The sequence below is a fragment of the Chiloscyllium plagiosum genome, unplaced genomic scaffold, assembly GCF_037043375.1.
Source record: "Chiloscyllium plagiosum isolate Xiang-an unplaced genomic scaffold, Cpla_swu_hap1 HiC_scaffold_27, whole genome shotgun sequence".
In the NCBI taxonomy this organism is placed as follows: Eukaryota; Metazoa; Chordata; class Chondrichthyes; order Orectolobiformes; family Hemiscylliidae; genus Chiloscyllium; species Chiloscyllium plagiosum.
Window position 1 is genome coordinate 28,373,835 of NW_028270165.1, and position 18,029 is coordinate 28,391,863.

Here is an 18,029-nt window from a genome sequence, read left to right on the forward strand (position 1 = left end):
CCCCTCACAAAGCCATGCTCCATTTAAACTATGATTTTCCAAATAATGATAAATCCTGTCTCTCGGTATCCTCTCTAATAATTTGCCCACCACAGACGTAAGACTGACTGGTCTGTAATTCTCAGGTTATCCCTATTCCTTTTCTTGAACAAGGGAATAATATTTGCCACCCTCCAATAAAATGATAGTCAATGAGTAAAGGAGAGCATTGAGATGTTGATGCCAGAAGACTTATTGAAATAATTCTTTGCTGTGCATTCTTGCTAAAAGAATTGACTCAGTCTTAAATTGAATTGAATTGAATTGAATTTATTGTCACATGTACCGATGCACAGTGAAAAGCTTTGTCTTGTGAGCAATACCAGCAGAATTACCAAGTTAAGTAGCACAGATAAGTAAATAATAGGTAAACAGCGGCAAAAACAAAAACACAGGTACAGGTGAATATTAAGAGTTTGAGAGTCCATTCAGTATTCTAACAACAGTAGGGGAGAAACTGTTGCAAAACTGGCTGGTGCGTGTGTTCAGGCTTCTGTACCTTCTCCCCAATGGTAGAGGTTGTAGAAAAACATTGCCGGGGTGGGATGGATCTTTGAGAATGCTGGCGGCCTTTCCTTGACACCTGGCCTGGTAGATGGATTCTATAGATGGGAGGTTGGACCGAGTTTCCCACTGTCTGTAACTGTCTCTGATCTTGAATGGCACAGTTGCCATACCAGGTAGTGATACATCCAGACAGAATGCTCTTGATGGCACAAATATAAAAGTTGGCAATGGTAATCGCCACCATGCCAAATTTCCTCAGCTGCCTGAGGAAGAAGAGACGTTGTTGGGCCTTTGTAACCAGTGCGTCCACATGGAGAGTCCAAGAAAGCTTGTTGGGGATGACCACTCCCAGGAGCTTGACACTCTCCATTCGTTCCACCTCCATGCTGTTAATGTGTGTGTGTGTGTGTTGGGGGGGCATGAGTAACATCCCACCAAAAGTCAATAATGAGTTCCTTGGTTTTACCTGCATTGAGAGCTAGGTTGTTCTCATTGCACCATTTCCCCAGGTCTTCCACTTCCTGTCTGTTTCATCACCATCTGAGATTTGACCGACTATGGTATTGTCATCAGCGCACTTGTAAATGGCATTAGTCTGGTATTTGTTGATGCAGTCATGGGTGTACAGCGAGTATAGTAGGGGGCTGAATAGGTACCCCAAGGGGGTCTCCAGTGTTGACTGTTAGTGAGGTTGAAATATTGTCCCCAATCTTCACTGACTGTGGCCTGTGCATCAGAGAACTGAGGATCCAGTTGCAGAGAGTGGGGCTTAGTCCAAGATCACTAAGTTTAGTAATCAGTCTCAAGTAGATAATAGTGTTGAGGGCTGAACTATCAATGTTGTCAGACATTCCCATTCATGCTTTACTGCATGTCACATGAAAGTGGAAAAGCCTTTCTACACTATGCTGGATTGAACAAAGAAGTGAGTGGGCATTTAAAGTATAATCATTTGTATGATTGTCTAGCGGAACACTTGCAGTGAAGGCTGGCAGAGAGTGGAAGCTGCTGTGTTGGTCAGGCAGAGATTTACTATGAAGGCACATGGAGATCAGTTTGCGATGATGCGATAGTCACTGAAGTGGTTTGCAAACAACTGGGTTGTGGGAATGCACTGGAACTGACACTTCCTTCCTCTTATGGACCAGGATCAAGCGCGGTTTGGTTGAAAGATGTGTAGTGTTCTGGAAATGAATCATTTCTCTGGGAATGTCCTTCAGCACACTTGGGTCATCAAGGCGACTGTTCTCATAAAGAGGATGTGAGAATCATGTGCCCAGGTGAGGTTGTTGTTCTCCTACAATGTTATGTGCGAGAATTCATACGAACGGTTGTATAGTGAATTAGGGAGTATGTACAGCAGAGGCAACAAGTGCATACAGTTAGACATGGCATGTCCATGTTGCACTGAGTGAGCAGAGCTATCATTTTACCTATACTAAACAGTCTTTCCATTACTACGTTTCTCCACCTCAGCCGAGCCGAGTATCAAAGCCATCTTTGGTGGCCCAAAATGTCCAAAAAGCTTTACTCGTGACACAGTGCTCTTCATGATCACCAGTTTTGCACCCAGCCACTAGAAATGTTTGTGTATCCCTCAACCTGTTTGTGGTTCTGTTTCAGATTGATTCTCAGTTTCTAGATTATAGTGGTGTTGGAAAAGCACAACAGGTTAGGCAGCATCTGAGGAGGAGGAAAATCAACGTTTCGGGCAAAAGCCCTTCATCAGGAATGGATGAAGGGCTTTTGCCCAAAACGTCAATTTTCCTGCTCCTCGGATGCTGCCTGATCTGCTGTGTTTTTCCAGCACCACTATAATCTAGACTCTGGTTTCCAACATCTGCAGTCCTCATTTTTGCCTAGTTGATTCTCAGTTTGCAATGAGTCTCTGTCCTCTTTATACCTCCTGTCAGATTTCACCACCATGGACTTAGATTAATTAAAAATTTATCATCCGTCGGGCACCCATTTACCCAAATGCAATCCATTTATTAGAAATTCCTTGACTTTTGCATCCTGACCTGTAACCGTATACCATAATTTGTTGTCAATCGGAATGTTTGAAATTGTTCTGGGATCACCAAATCAAAACTGTTTGCCACAATATCAAACAGTCATAACATTACCCCCAGTTCCTGTAGATTAGCACTTGCAATCTTCTGCAAATCTGACAACCTCCTTTGAGCTCAGACTTCCTGTTTGCTTTCAGTTTCTTCCCCCTACTATTTTGTATGCGGCTCACTGGTTAGCACTGCTGCCTCACAGCACTAGGGACCAGGGTTCGATTCCCAGCTCAGGTGACTGACTGTGTGGAGGTTGCACATTCTCCCCGTGTCTGCATGGGTTTCCTCCGGGTGCTCCAGTATCCTCCCAGAGTCCAAAAGATGTGCAGGTCAGGTGAACTGGCTGTGCTAAATTGCCTATAGTGTTAGTTGCATTAGTCAGGGGAAAGTGTGGGGAGATTGGTCTGGGTGGGTTACTCTTCAGAGGGTCGGTGTGGACTTGTTGGGCCAAAGGGCCTGTTTCCCCACTTTAGGGATTCTAATCTAAAACAAAATGTAATTCGTTCAAGATTCTCGTGGTAATTTGCTGAGTGTCTTTTGAAACTCCATGAACTTCTGCCTTGCTTCTACTTTGAATTTCGGTTACTTCTTCCAATCGTTTATTAAGGTATCTCATGTATCATATTAATTTACAAAACCTGTGTTCGATATCAGAGGACAGACAGTTATGCACTGAAGGCTTAAACAATTTATCAGTCTAGACATCTGTTATTGTACAAAATGCGGCTGGTGAATAGAAAATATTGGGCCACACTTGGAATACCAAGTACAGTTCTGGTCGCCACATTACCAGAAGGATATTGGATGCCTTGGAGAGGGTGCAGAGGAGGTTCACCAGGATGTTTCCTGGCATGGAGGGAGCTAGCTATGAGGAGAGGTTGAGTAGATTATGATGATTTTCATTAGAAAGATGAAGGTTAAAGGGGGACGTAGTTGAGGTCTACAAAATCATGAGAGGTATTGACAGGATGGATAGCAAGAAGCTTTCTCTCCAGAGTGGTGGACCCAATTACTAGGAGTCATGAGTTCAAGGTGAGAGGGGAAAGCCTAGGGGAGATATGCATGGCAAGTTCATTAAGCACAGGGCAGTGGGTGCCTGGAATGCATTAGCTGCTGAGGTAGTAGAGGCGGGTACGATAGTGTCATCTAAGATGTATCTAGACAGATTTATGAATAGGCAGGGAGCAGAGGAATACAGATCCTTACAAAATAGGTGCAAGGTTTAGATAGAGGATCTGGATCAGCGTAGGCTTGGAGGGCCAAAGTGCCTGTTCCTGTGCTGTAATTTTCTTTGTTCTTTGAGAAATTGCTTGTAGAAACATGAAATGACTGGCAGGATCTGTGGAGACAAAGCAGAGTCATTGTTTTGTATCCAGTGAAGCTCCCTCACTTCAGGATAAGTATCACTAGACCCAAAACATTGACTCCAAACCCTCTCCACAGACTCTGTTGAGTTTCTCTGGCCATTCCTGTTTTTATATCATTGTTATGTTTGTTTCGAAAATCTGGGTTGGATATCGGAGGACACACAGAGCTATGCAAAGAAAACATCAGCAATTTATCAGTCTGGATATCTGTTAGGTATGAACAGAGTACAAGGAGATGTGGCTGGTGATTGGCAAGCTTCACTGTGAGGGGAGGGTGGAACTGTTCCATCGTCAGACCAGCAGGTCAGTGTGGGCTTGGATAAACTGGACTCACAAGATAAAAAAAAACATAAACAGTTGGACCGCTGTCCCCTCCAGGATATTAGTATGACACTCAGTTATTCCGAATAGGAACAGGACCTATTTGGCTCAAGGAGACGGAGTTCCCATCACACGGGTCGACCCTGTTGCAATATCAGAGAGATCCGTGGGGTCAACACAGCTGTGACCATAGGGAAGATGCAGGTGTTGTTTGTTCCTTTAACACAACAAACCTTCTCAATATTTGGGTGTCATTTCACGTGCTGATTTCCAACAGAGTCAGCATCTTTCTCAACAGAGAATGATGTGCCGAAGGATTACCTACCAGTTCAAATACCTACCAGCGACAGTCTGGTGCGTCATTAATGTGCCAATTCTTGGAATGATGTTTCTAATTTGCATTGCATTTAATAATAACTCATTATCTGCCACAGATTCACAACATAGCGTGTGCCTGGATGGAGGAAGCAGCAGTATTGATTGGACTAAACAAACTGGTAGTTATGTGATGCAGGAGGATTTCCTGGAATATGTGGAGGGTTGGTTTCCTTGACCAAAAATTTGGGGAACTGATAAGAGAGAAAGCCATCCTAGACGGGTGTTAAGATACAGGGTCAACCCTTCTGCTAACTGAAACCAGACACACTGAAAAGCTCACCTCAGCTCAAAGTATGAGTGACAAAGAACTACCCAAATCCCACTATTATAAGAAAAAAAATCAATAATTTATTCTTTAACTCCAGAAAAAGAGAATATTAAACAACAACTATCAGACAACTATCAACAACTTTGTCTGCTTGTTTTATCCACCTTCCCCTCTGCATCCCAGAATACTTAAGGAAGTGGCCCTAGAAATAGTGGATGTATTGATAATCATTTTCCAACATTCTGCAGACTCTAGACATGTTCCAAAGGACTGGAGGGTAGCTAATGTAACCCCACTCTTTTAAAAAAGGAGGGCGAGAACATGGGTAATTATACACTGGTTAGCCTGATAGTTGTAGTGGGGAAAATGATGGAGCCAACCATTAAGGATGCAATAACAGCATTTTGAAAGCAGAAGTGGAACTAGTCAGCATGGATCCACTAAAGGAAAATTATGCTTGACAAGTCTTCTGAATTTTCTTTGAGGATGTGATCAGTACAGTAGACAATGGTGAATCAGTAAGTGTGAATCTGGACTTCCAAAAGCCTTTTGACAAGGTTGCACATAAGAGCTTAGTAAGAAATATTAAAGCTTATGGTATCAGAGGTAATGTATTTACATGGATGGAGAACTGGTTGGCAGACTGGAATAAATGGGTCCTTTTCAGAGAGGCAGGCAGTGACGAGTGGGGTGCCACAGGGTTCAGTGCTGGGACCTCAGCTGTTCACAAAATACATTAATGATTTGGACAAAGGATTTGAATGCTATACCTCCAAATTTGCAGATGACACTAAGCTGGGTAGCAGTGTGTGCTGTGAGGAGGATGGTAAGAGTCCGCAGGGTGACTTGGATAGACTGGGTAAAAACAATGACTGCAGATGCTGGAAACCAGAGTTTAGATTAGAGAGGTGCTGGAAAAGCACAGCAGCTCAGGCAGCATCCAAGGAGCGGTAAAATCGACATTTTGGGCAAAAGCCCTTCATCAGGAATACCTTGGATAGACTGGCTGAGTGGGCAAATACTTGACAAATACAATATAATGTGGATAAATGTGAAGTTATCCACTTTGGTCACAAAAGGCAAATTATTATCTGAATGGTGGCAGTTTAGGAAATAGTGAGTTGCAACAAGACCTGGGTGTCATAGTGGAACAGTTGCTGAATGTTGGCATGTTTTGATGCAGGCAATCAAAAGCTAATGGCATACTCTGTTTCATAACAAGGGGATCTGATTATCAGAGTAAGGATGTCTTGCTGCAGTTATATAGAGCCTTGTTGAGGCCACACCTTGAGTATTGTCTTCTAGTTTTAGTCTTCTAGTCTGAGGAAGGACATGTTTTACTATTGAGGGACTCCAGCTAATCATCACAGAATCCCTGCAGTGTGGAAACAGGCCATTTGGCTCAACCAGTCCACACCGACCCTCCAAACCCATTCCCCTCCCCATTTACCCTGGACTAATACACCTAACCTACACATTCCTGAACACTATGGGCAACTTAACATGGCCTAACCTGCACATCTTTGGATTGTGGGAGGAAACCAGAGCACCTGGAGGAAACCCACACATACATGGGAAGATTGTGAAAGCTCCACATAGACAGTCGCCCGAGGCTGGAATTGAACCCTCTGGCGCTGTGAGGCAGCAGCATTAACTACTGAGCCAGACTGATTGCCGGGATGGCAGTTCTTACATATGAGGCAAGACTGGATCAACTGAGCTTGTATTCACTGGAATTTAGAAGAATGAGGGGGGATCTCACAGAAACCTGTACAATCCTGATGGGACTGGGCAGGCTAGATATGGGAAGAATTTTCCCAATGTTTGGGAAGTACAGAATGAGGGGTTGGAGTCGAAGAATAAGGGGTAAGCTTTCAAGAATGAGATGAGGAAGAATTTCTTCACTCAGAGACTCGTGAACCTGTGGAATTCACTCCCACAGAAAGCTGTTGGGCCAGTTCATTAGATATATTTAAGAAGGAGCTGGACATGGTCCTTGCGGCGAAAGGAATCAAGGGGTATGGAGGTGGAATGGGATACTGAGATTGCATGGTCAGTCATGATCATATTGAATGGTGGTGCTGGCTCAAAGGGCGGAATAGCCTGTCCCTGTTTGATATGTTTCTATGTTTCAATCCTAACAATATCTTTGTCAATCTTTTCTGCACTCTCTCAACCAACATCTTCACCGCCCTGTCTCCCTGGAGCTATGCAGCTGCACGTCTAGGTCTCTTTGTTTGGCAACAAAGCCCTACCATCTACTGTATGAGTTCTACTCTGGTTTGCCTTACCAAAATGCAACACCTCAAATTTATCCAAACTAAACCCCATCCTCTGCAAACTTACCATTAAGTCCAGTCCTGCGATTATAGCAGACATGGCGTTTTACACAATTGCTAAATATCAAAGTTCTTTTCAAATGAAGTTTGGCAGTAGATATGCAGAAAAGCAACTGCAAAACACTTACCCTGGAGAACTCAACTATACACGTTTCTCCAATTGTTAAACATATTGTTTCTAAAAGTTTCTCAATCATCAAAATTAACCTGGCTGGCCTGCAGATGCAAGTTTTATCTTTGCACTTTTTCTTCAAACCACTGCATAATGTTTTCAATTTTTCCAATCCTCCAACACACCCCAAAAGTAATTGAGATTGAAAGATTACGATCACAGCCTGTGCAATTTCAACTCTCATTTGTTTGTGTTCTTGGCTTTACTGCAACATGTCCTAGTGCCTTATTAAATTTAAGTAGAGAAAACCTATGTATTACCTAATATCTATTTCTTGTGAATAATAAACCCTACAAATCAAGAACTGCGCATAATCACTGTAGTTACTTGTGTACTCTCTGGCACCTCAGCAAATGGAATGACTGAGTGAATCCATTTCCACACACACAACAGGTAAATGGCTGATCACTAGTATCAACGTTTCTTGAGGTTAGATGAGTGCTTGAACCCAGTCCACAGTGAGAGCACTTAAATGGCATATTCTCCGTGTTATGGGCCAGGCTAGACGGCCTGAAACATTTCAAGAAGGTAGCCCAGATCATAACTTTTCCAGTTATTTTAAGTAGATATAGAGTGGATATTACATGAGCGATGCAGCAGGTGAGACCACTCAATTCTAAACAAGACAGAATTTATTTACAGACTATCAACTGAAACACGAACAAACGAAAACTAAATGTACAATAACAACAATTTGAAAACCCGACCAACACGATATTCCTGCAACTTAAAGGAGCTGTTCCAATTTTCTGAAACATCCTCATAAACACACCCCTTGGCACAAAAAATAAAGTCAATCAAATACAGGTTCTTACAGGAGGGAATGTTCAGGCTAGAGCACTTTTCACTGTAACTGCTTCCCTGTTACCGGCAGCTCTCTAACCAACAGCTTTGGATAGATTGCTTACTAAAACCCAAAATCAAACTGGATAAATTCCTGAATTGAGAGAACTGGCCATTCCCCTTTTCGATGTACAAGCATTTTAAAAAAAAAACCTAAAAGCCGCTTTTCCCTGATTGTTGCCTTATGCAGTATCTGTTATCCATAATCAAAGTGGCCTTTTGCCCAGACAAATCAGAGCCTCTGCTTTTTACAGCCCATTTTGAAAAAAAAACTAATGACAACATAACCTTGTTAAAGGAGCAGCACTGTCACATCAGTGTGAACATACTGATGCATCTTCACAGTGGATGTGGCAGTCAATACCTTCCCACAGAGCGGGTGAATAGCCTCTCCCCAGACTGACCTTGCTATTGGCTCAGCAGGTGTAATAACTGAATGAATCCTTTCCCACAATCGACTCCGGTGAATGGCTTATCTTCAGTGCGTACTCGCTGGTATGTCAGCAAATGGGATGAGTGAGTAAACCTTTTGTCTGTCTTCATGTTCTCAGAAGCCAGATGATTGTCGGAATACGTGTCCACATACAGGACACATGAACAGTGCTTTTTCTTTCAAAACCCAATGGTATTCATCCAAATGCTGACGGACTCTGTAAGATCCTCAAGTGATGTTGAGTTTGGAGTTTTTTTGACTGCAAATCCTCTCATTCTAAATTCCTGTGAAATTGATTTAAAACACAGAAAAAAGGAACGAGCGACAACCTGCACAAAGCTGGATTGTGAAATTGAGTTTAAATGAATCTCAAGTGAAGCTGAGACTTGGAGAGAGTGCCCATGAAAGCTGCTGAGTTGTTGTAAAAACCCAACTGGGACACTAATGTTTGTCAGGGACAGGACCATAGTCTGGGTCAGTCTGGCATCCGGTACCGAATGAGCAGAAATTTCTTTCCGTCAAATATTGTAAAGACGGAAGACATTTTGTTCCAGTCCCACAGAGTTCAAGATACAAGTTCCACAGAGTCACCACTGACTCCATTCCTGTCTCTGGTAACTCTGAGTCTGAACCAGACTGTTCACTACAATGGAGAAATATTTCACCCCAAGGGTGCAGACATGAATAGGAAAAGTTTAAGATGGATATGCACCAAAAGTTGGCAAATGGAACTAAATTAGTTTAGGATATCTGGTTGGCATGGACCAAAAGTCTGTTTCTGTACTGTATGACTCTATTAGTTGCTAACCACATATCCCCATCATGACCAAAATCGCTTATTTCCCCCTCAGTAATATCACTCGATTCCATCCTAGTCTCAGCTCTTCTGCTGATGAAACTGTCATGCATTCCCTTGTTACCTCTAGATTGAACGATCCTGACATACTCCTGGCCGTTCTCTCACATTCAACCTTGAGGTAACCCAAAACTCTGCTGTCCTTGTACTAACTTGCACCAAGACTTGTTTACCTCTGCTCAGTGATAAGGTGCCAAAGTTATAAAATTAATTTATGCTTCAGACCCCTGCATCTGATTCCTCCTTGCCTCTGTGATCTATTCCAGCCGCAGATCACCATGATGTCTGCTTTTCTCTAATTCCGTTATTGTACGGGATTCCTGATTTTACTTTCTCCACCTTTGGGAGTAGCACCGTCATTCACAGGATATCGGCATCATTTATTACCCAAGGGCAGTTAACAGTCAACAACGTGGCTTCAGTTCCAGAGTCATACGTAGTCTAGACCAGATAAGGGTGGCAAGATTTCCTTCTCTAAAGGATATTAGTGAACCAGATGGGTTTTTCCAAAAAAAAACAATGGATTCAAGGTAATCATTATCCTACTATTTCCAGATTTTTATTGAATGCAAATTCCCCCACCTGCCATTGCAGGATTTGGACCCTGGTCTCCAGAACATGACCCTGGTCTCTGGATTAACAGTCCACCAATAATACCGCCAGGTCATTGTCTCCCCATTTCCTCCTTGAACCTCTCCAGGTATTATCTCCTTTATAATGCATCCTAAATTCTCTGAATAACCAGTGTTCATCTCGCTGAATATCTCCTATGCAACTGGCTAAAAGTTCTTCTGTAACACTACTGGAAAATAACTTTGAACACGCTAATATGGTGCAGAATGTGACGTTCAATATAAATTGAGAAGGGGAAGAGAAATGGACCTGAGCACAGGATAAAGAATACCTGACTGTGAAAGGTGTTGTGGGAAGATACAGCTGGTACATCAGCAGGGAGAAAGTGAGGACTGCAGATGCTGAAGATCAGAGTCAAGAGCGCAGTGCTGGAAAAGCACAGCATCTGAAGAGCAGGACGTTTCGGGCATGAGCCCTTCATCAGGAAGTCAGCAGCACATTGTCAGGACATGGACAGTGGTGGAAACCTCATTTAGACACACTTGGCAGCAACAGAAGCAAAGTACTAAACACGAGCTAAAATGTACCGATTATTTGAGAAAGAGGAAGTCAAACAATGGCAGAGAGGTGATCAGCAAGGGCAGAAATGAAACCAAATACTGGACATGGATTAAGAAGGAGCCATGAGACATGTCAAAATGAATGGGGCATAGTATGAAAAACACACAATTTAAATGCATGCACAAAAACATTCACCTCTGAAATAACCTGACTGCTTCCCGTAAGACCATAGAAAGGGGAGCAACGGTAAGATGTTTGGTCTGTTGAACCTGCTCCCCAATTCAATAGGATCAACAACCCACTTTCCCTGATAATATTCGATTTCCCTCCTGATCAAAACTCTCTCCAGCCCGGCCTCAAGGACTCTGCCCCTACAGCTCTCTGCGGCAACAAGTTCCAAAGACACTCAACCTGTTGAGAATAAATTCCTCCTCGTCTCAGTCTTGCATTGGCACCACTTTATTTGGAGACGATACTCTCTGGTCCTAGACTCTCCCATGAGGGGAAACATCCTCTCACCACGTTAACCTTTTTGAGCTCTGCAAGAATCCACTATGTTTCAATGACAGCACATCTCATTCTTCTCAATTCCAACAAGTAGAGCTCTGATTTGTTTCACCTTTGATCAATATCATTTCTTTGTTCTACGTTCCTAACAATGTTTGGTTTGTGTTTCCCTTCAGTGTGTTCTTTTATAGAATCACCGCAGTGTGGAAGCAGGCCATTCGGCTGAGCGGGTCCACAATGACCCTCCGAAGAACATCCACACCCAGACCCAGACACAAACCCATACCCACTCCCTATTCTTTTCTAACATTCTGTTAAAGAATTGGTCACACCACTTGTTGAAATGTTGCATGCAATTCTGGTCTCCCTCCTAGCGGAAAGATGTTGTGAAACTTGGAAAGGTTCAGAAAAGATTTACAAGGATGTTGCCAGGGTTAGAGGGTTTGAGCTACAGGGAGAGGCTGAATAGGCTGGGGCTGTTTGCCCTGGAGCACCGGAGGCTGAGGGGTGACCTTAAGGAGGGTTATTAAATCATAAGGGGCATGGATAGGGTAAATAGACAAGGTCTTTTCCCTGGGGCGAGGGGAGTCCAGAACGAGCAGGCATAGGTTTAGGGTGAGAGGGGAAAGATTTAAAAGGGACCTAAGGAGCGACATTTTCATGCAGAGTGTGTTTGGGATGCCAGAGGAGGTGGTGGAGGCTGGTATAATTACAATAATTAAAAACCATCTGGATGGGTACATGAATAGGAAGGGTTTAGAGGGATATGGACCAAGGAGTAGGTTAACTTAATATATCTGGTCAGCCTGGATGAGTTGAACCAAAGGATTTGTTTCCATGCTGTACATCTCTATGACTCTATGTTTACACTGTTGGCTCAGGATTGAAATTCACAACATTCCCTCATTGTTCTCCATATCACATTGTGCCTCACCGTGGTCAACAGTCCTTCAGTTTGAGGATGATGTCAACTCATGGCCATGAGTTTCTGTTCTAGGTAGAACCACAGATCTTCGGACACGTGGGATGACATCCCACGATGTAATGCGATCCACAGAGCAGCATTTGCCTCATCAACAAGACATTGTTTGTGAAAGGCGAATGTAACGTGATTGACAAGTTGTCTCCAAGCTTCTCTCAAATATTGTCCCCAAATAAAGATGGCCGCCGTGACCCTGCAGCCGAACTCTGGGTGAAACCTCTGCACAACGTCATGGGCCAAAGGGCCCGTTCTGAGCTGTACTTTTCTATGTTCTATGAAACTCTGCTGTTCTGAACTTTCCCCCAGTTTTGCGCAATCTTCAAAGGGTTATGGAGGACACAGCATGGAAAATAAAGAGCATGAAAGCATGGGAAAGGTTAAGGCATGAAGACCACTGGCGATCTGTTACAAGGGGTCTGTGGAATGCTACACTAGTCAAAAGGTCACTGTGGCAGGATGGGATAAGAATAGGAGAATACTCGTGCACCAATTGGCAAAGTAAGGTTGGGGCTGAAAGGTCACTATAGCGGGATGAGATAGCAACTCGTAAAGTCAGCCTCACCTGCTTAATATCGTCATGGCAGGTTGGGACAGGTCATGACAATAAATATCTAATTATGACATTAAAATAATATGGAGTAGGGTCTGGGATGGAAGACAATTGTTGCACAGTTGGTAGTAAAATATCTAATTGCGACATTAGAATAATATTAAGTAGAATGTAGGAAAAACTAAAGTCGCAGAAGTAGCAAGATAATGGGAACTAACATCATTGGTTTATTGTAAATCTGGAGTGAGGTAATTCTGACTAACACAGGTGGGCATGCTGATATGCTAACAAAAACATGATAACAAAAAGGTATAAAGAGCCATGGACCCTGAGGTTCTGCGGCATTCAAGAATTCGCTTTCTGGAGTGTCACCGTTTTTTTATTTGCAAATAAAAGACCTACTTCTTGAAGAACTTTCCACGTCTCCTGCTGATTCTCTACATTTTCTCCACGACATCTACATTGATGACCATTTGAGCTTGACATAATGATCCAGTAAGCACCTCCCGCTTCGTGTGAAATGTTAGTGTGAAGATATTTCCCAGGTCATGGTGACAGAGAACGAAACTGACTCAGTAGAACGACTGAAAATTGACGAGGAAGAGATATTGACTAGAATGCAGACATTTCGGTTCGACAAAGCACTGCATCCAGATAAGACACATCCAAGGGAACAGCACTGAAAGAAATTGCAGTGAGACGGGCCCAACCTTTCAGTCTTCCTTGGTCCCCCAAGACTGCAGAATTGCAAACAGCTTCTCCTTGGTTTAATAACTAGCCCAGCAATTTCAGAGTGGTCAGTTTAATACTAGCCGTGGGGAACCTTCGAGACAACTATTAGGGTTAGAATTAGTAGTCACATGCAGAAACGTGGGTAGGTGAGGAAGAGGTGGCATGTATTTACAAAGGGCAAGTCACTAACTTGCTGGAGGTTTTTCTTTCTGTCAGAAGAGATTTCATACAGTGTCACACAGCAGACTTGAGAGAAACGTGGTGTGGATATAAAGTTGGTTGAGGGATAGGAAACAGAGTAATGGGTCATTGGAAATTTTTCAGGTTGGAGGAAGGTTTGAAATGGATTTTCAGCGGGTTCAGTAGTGGATCCCTTGGCTTTTTAAAAAAAAAAAATTATTAATGATCTCGATTTTGGTCTGTGAGAGGCCACTTAGTGGCTCAGTGGTCAGCACTGCTGCCTCACAGCATAAGGACCCTGGTTCGATTCCACTCTCGGGCAACTGTCTGTGTGGAGTTTTCACATTCTCTCCCGTCCCCCCCCAACCCCCCACCATGTCTGTGTGGGTTTCCTCCCAGTCCAAAGATGCGCAGGTTAGGATGAATTGACTGCTAAATTGCCCATAGTTTTCAGAGATGTGTAGGTTAGGTGCATTAGTCAGGGGTAAATGTAGGGTAGGGAAATGGGGCTGGGTGGGTTACTCTTCAGAGGGTCGGTGTGGATTATTGGGCCAAAGGGCCTGTTTCCACACTGTAGGGAATCTATGAGGGGCATTGGATGAGTACATTTAATTTTATTTAAATGTACGAGATTACTAGAAAAAATGGAGAACGGCAATTTTCTGCACCAGAATACTTAAGTTATTTTATAATAGTTATTTTTAAAGGTTCAGTTAAAGACCAAAAAAGGGCTACTCCGTAATTTGAAAATTTTCAGTTGTACATTTAACTAAATTCGTTAAATTTTAGGTACTAAGAACAAAGAAGTATGTATATCAGAAACCATAGCAATGCAATGAGATAAAAGCCAGAGAATTGACAAATCAATTAAGTTTTACTTGCACATATTTTTGAAGGATTGAAAAAAAGAGAGTCATTGGTTCTATTGCTGCACTAACAGAGAGCTGTCTCAAGGAAAGGAGAGACTGAGTGTTAATTATTTCTGGGCACAAGTATTTTTTAGAAAAGATAGAAAAGGAAGAGGGTAGCACTATTCGTTGAGGAGAGCATCAACTATCTGGGAAACAAGGATATCTCAAAGGTTCAAGAACAAAATTGATCTGGCTCGACCCAAGGAACAAAACAGATACAATAACGTTGCTGAGCAAGTTTATAAAAAGAAAAGAATGCAGGGGAACATAACTGCAGGGAAATTACATAAAGATGCAAATGAAAAAGTGTAGTTATAATGAGAGTTATCCAATATAGATTGAATATTGGTAGTGTATGGGACAGCGAGGAACACGTTATCCTGGATTGCATGCAGGGGAACTTCCTATATAAGTCTGCATCCATTGAACAAATAAAAATGCACTGTCACACCTGCAATCCCTGGTTGACCATGGCCTCTGATCATAAGGTGGGGGGGGGGGGACTGAAGTAGAGCATTCTGGGATTGCTGACTACATTTGTAAAGCATGCTGGGACGGTTGACACACTTTTGTGCAATTTGTGCTCAATCTTGCTAAAGTGCTGACTGCTGCAGGAGCAAGCTGGATAAACAGGAAGTATGACTATTACCGAGCAAAACCACAAACCCAAAATCGCCAGTGGCTGCAGTCTCAGCAGGCGGAAACCTGTGCGGGGATGATACGCATGGGATGTTCTGTCTGAAGAACAGTTTACGTGATTGAAACTGTGCTTTTTGCTGTGGTTAAGGGTACAAAGGCCTGTGGATCTCTTCAACTGGGGAGACTGTTTGGTCGAAACCCTGCGCTTCGGGTGACCTCGCTGCTCTCAAAAGCTTTTGTTTAGTAAACTCTGCTTTGACTTGCTGCTAAATCTGATTCTGGAGTAATTTTTCTCTACATCATGGGCCAAGTGGATAAGGTGTCAGTGCAGAGCATTTAAGAGGCAGTGGATCGTATGGGTGCAGGATGATGCAGCAGAATCACTAGCATCAATCCAGAGTTAGAAATTTCAATTGAGGAGTCATGATTTGGAGATGCCGGTGTTGGACTGGGGTGTACAAAGTTAAAAATCACACAACATCAGGTTATAGTCCAACAGGTTTAATTGGAAGCACTTGCTTTCGGATGAAGGAGCAGCGCTCCGAAAGCTAGTGCTTCCAATTAAACCTGTTGGACTATAACTTGGTGCTCTGGTGATTTTCAATTGAGGAGAGCTGTCTTCAACAGGGGCAAGGACAGAGTTGGGCAGGATTGACGAGAGTGAGAGGTCGGTGGGAAAAACAATGTTTGAATGGTGGGCTCCCTTCAAAGACTGACAACCAATAAAGATCGCCAATCACACACAGTGTATGACAGCATGTAGGAGGGAAACCAGAGAAAGATGCAAGTAGCGGGTACCAACAAGGGCAGATTTAGGGACAGCTCAGCTCAAGGGAAGACAGGGAAACAGCAGAGGCAGCTGGACAGGTTGTTTCAATGAAGCTCCATAAACCCCTTGCAATTGTTGAGGATGGAAGAGACAGGGGAAAAGGAGAGGTGTGCAAAAGGAACAAACTCGTATTCGAGATATTACGAAGAACAAACACACTGCGTCTTGAACACAAAGCTCATTGCTAATACTAAGCAAAAAAAGAAAATCAAATCGACGAGATCTGGAGTTAATATCATCAGTGGATTCAGATTCCAATAGATGAGTTCAGTGCTGGTTACAATTAGAAGCAAAATCCCAACAGTGAGCAGTTACTTGTGAACTCCCTTGTGTGTCAGTAGGTGAGACAACCGAGTGAACCTCTTCCCACATTCGGAGCAGATGAATGGCCTCTCCCCAGTGTGAATTCGCTGGTGTATACTGAGGTTAGACGATCGCCTAAAACCAGTCCCACAGTGAGAACATCGGAACGGTCTCTCATCAGTGTGAACACGTTGATGGCTCAGCAGTTGTCCGGAACTTTTGAAGCACTTCCCGCACTCTGGACACTTAAAAGGTCTCTCGTCGGTGTGAACCAGCTTGTGTGTCAGCACTGACGTTAACCGAGTGAAACCCTTCCCACAGTCAGGGCAGGTGAACGGTCTCTCCGAACTGTGAATGCGCCGATGGGTTTCCAGCTCAGATGGGGATCTGAAGCCCTTCCCACAATCCCCACACTTCCATGGTTTCTCCTTGGTGTGACTACGCTTGTGTTGGGTCAGTCCAGACGAATCACTGAAACGCTGCGAAAATGGGTATGGCTTGTCACCACCGTGAGTGGCGCTCTCTCCTTCCATGTTCCAAATCTGACTATATTCGGGTCACGATTCAGGGAACGACATCAAATCCTGGTGGCGGTGGTTGGTGTCAGTTTCCAATCTGCAAATCCTGCCCTTCTAACTCCCTGTAAAATTGATTTAACAAGGGGAGTTAGACGGTGCCCATTAAAAAAAACCCACAAGTTGGTTGCGAGAGTTAAACGAATTTGCTAATCTGTTGGATTCATGATACACGATCAAAAAGTGAACAAAGGCTGCTGGGCTGTCATAAAACCCAAGTGGTTCACTCCTGTCGATCAGAGAGTGGAATCCGTCACCTGGCCTGGACCTGCGCAGGATTCTGGCCTCTATGGGAGTGAAGACACAGAGAAAATAGGAACAACGAGAAAGAGGTGAAGCAGAGGGATTGAATAAGTGCACAACTCAACCAGGAGTCTGACAGAATCTCTCAAACTTTCAGCCTTCACCAGCCCGAATGTCTTGGGTAGAAGGTCTATGTGAAACACCAACACCCCCAAAACCCCCTCCAAATTACCCGCTGCCCTGATTTGTGTGACATCCAGCGCAGGATGAGCAGGGATTTCCTCCAATTAAACTCTGGGAAAAATTCCTAACCACCGACTCCATCCCTCTGCCTGATGACTGTGGGAATCTGAAACAGGTATTTCACACTGAGCTGAGCTGACAACAACGTACGCCCATCAGCACCAAAACTGCCTGTTTTCATCTCAGTCACGTGACCCACCTCCACTCTAGTTTTGCAAACATCTGCAGCTGGAACTCTCACCCATTCCTCGGTTACCTCGAGACTCAAGTATCTTAATGCACGACTGACTGACCTCCCACATTCAACCTCCCTGTGAAGCTGGGGTCATCCAAAACAGTGTTCTCTGAGCGCTTCAGCACAGACGTGCTGGCATCCTCATCCTTGAGTATGGGAATATTTACACAGCCACCTTCTCCAATGAGTGATTTAATTGTCCCCCAACATTCATGACAAGATGTGATCTCCTAACTGTGGGATTGCTTAGATTTATCTATCACTTGCTGCTTTTGCTGTTTGGAACACAAATGGTCTACTTGCATTCCTTTACCAGGTTAAAACCTCTTCTTTAGGTGTGCTCAATGCTGAGCCTGGCATGATGTCCTGAACTCTTCATT

General features: G+C 43.6%; 1 protein-coding gene across 2 annotated transcripts in view; it reads right to left on the reverse strand.

Moving 5' to 3' along the window:
- Positions 1-14,526: 14,526 nt before the first annotated feature.
- Positions 14,527-18,029, reverse strand: part of LOC122543628 (uncharacterized) — a 70,982-nt gene continuing 67,479 nt past the window's right edge. Inside the window, exon 5 of one of the 2 annotated variants that reach the window (XM_087974247.1) lies at positions 14,527-16,727. In XM_087974247.1, coding sequence (XP_087830373.1) covers positions 16,362-16,727 — 366 coding nt within the window. In that variant the 3' untranslated portion in view covers positions 14,527-16,361. Of the gene's footprint in view, positions 16,994-18,029 lie in introns of both variants that reach the window. The other variant, XM_087974246.1, reaches the window with a different exon arrangement.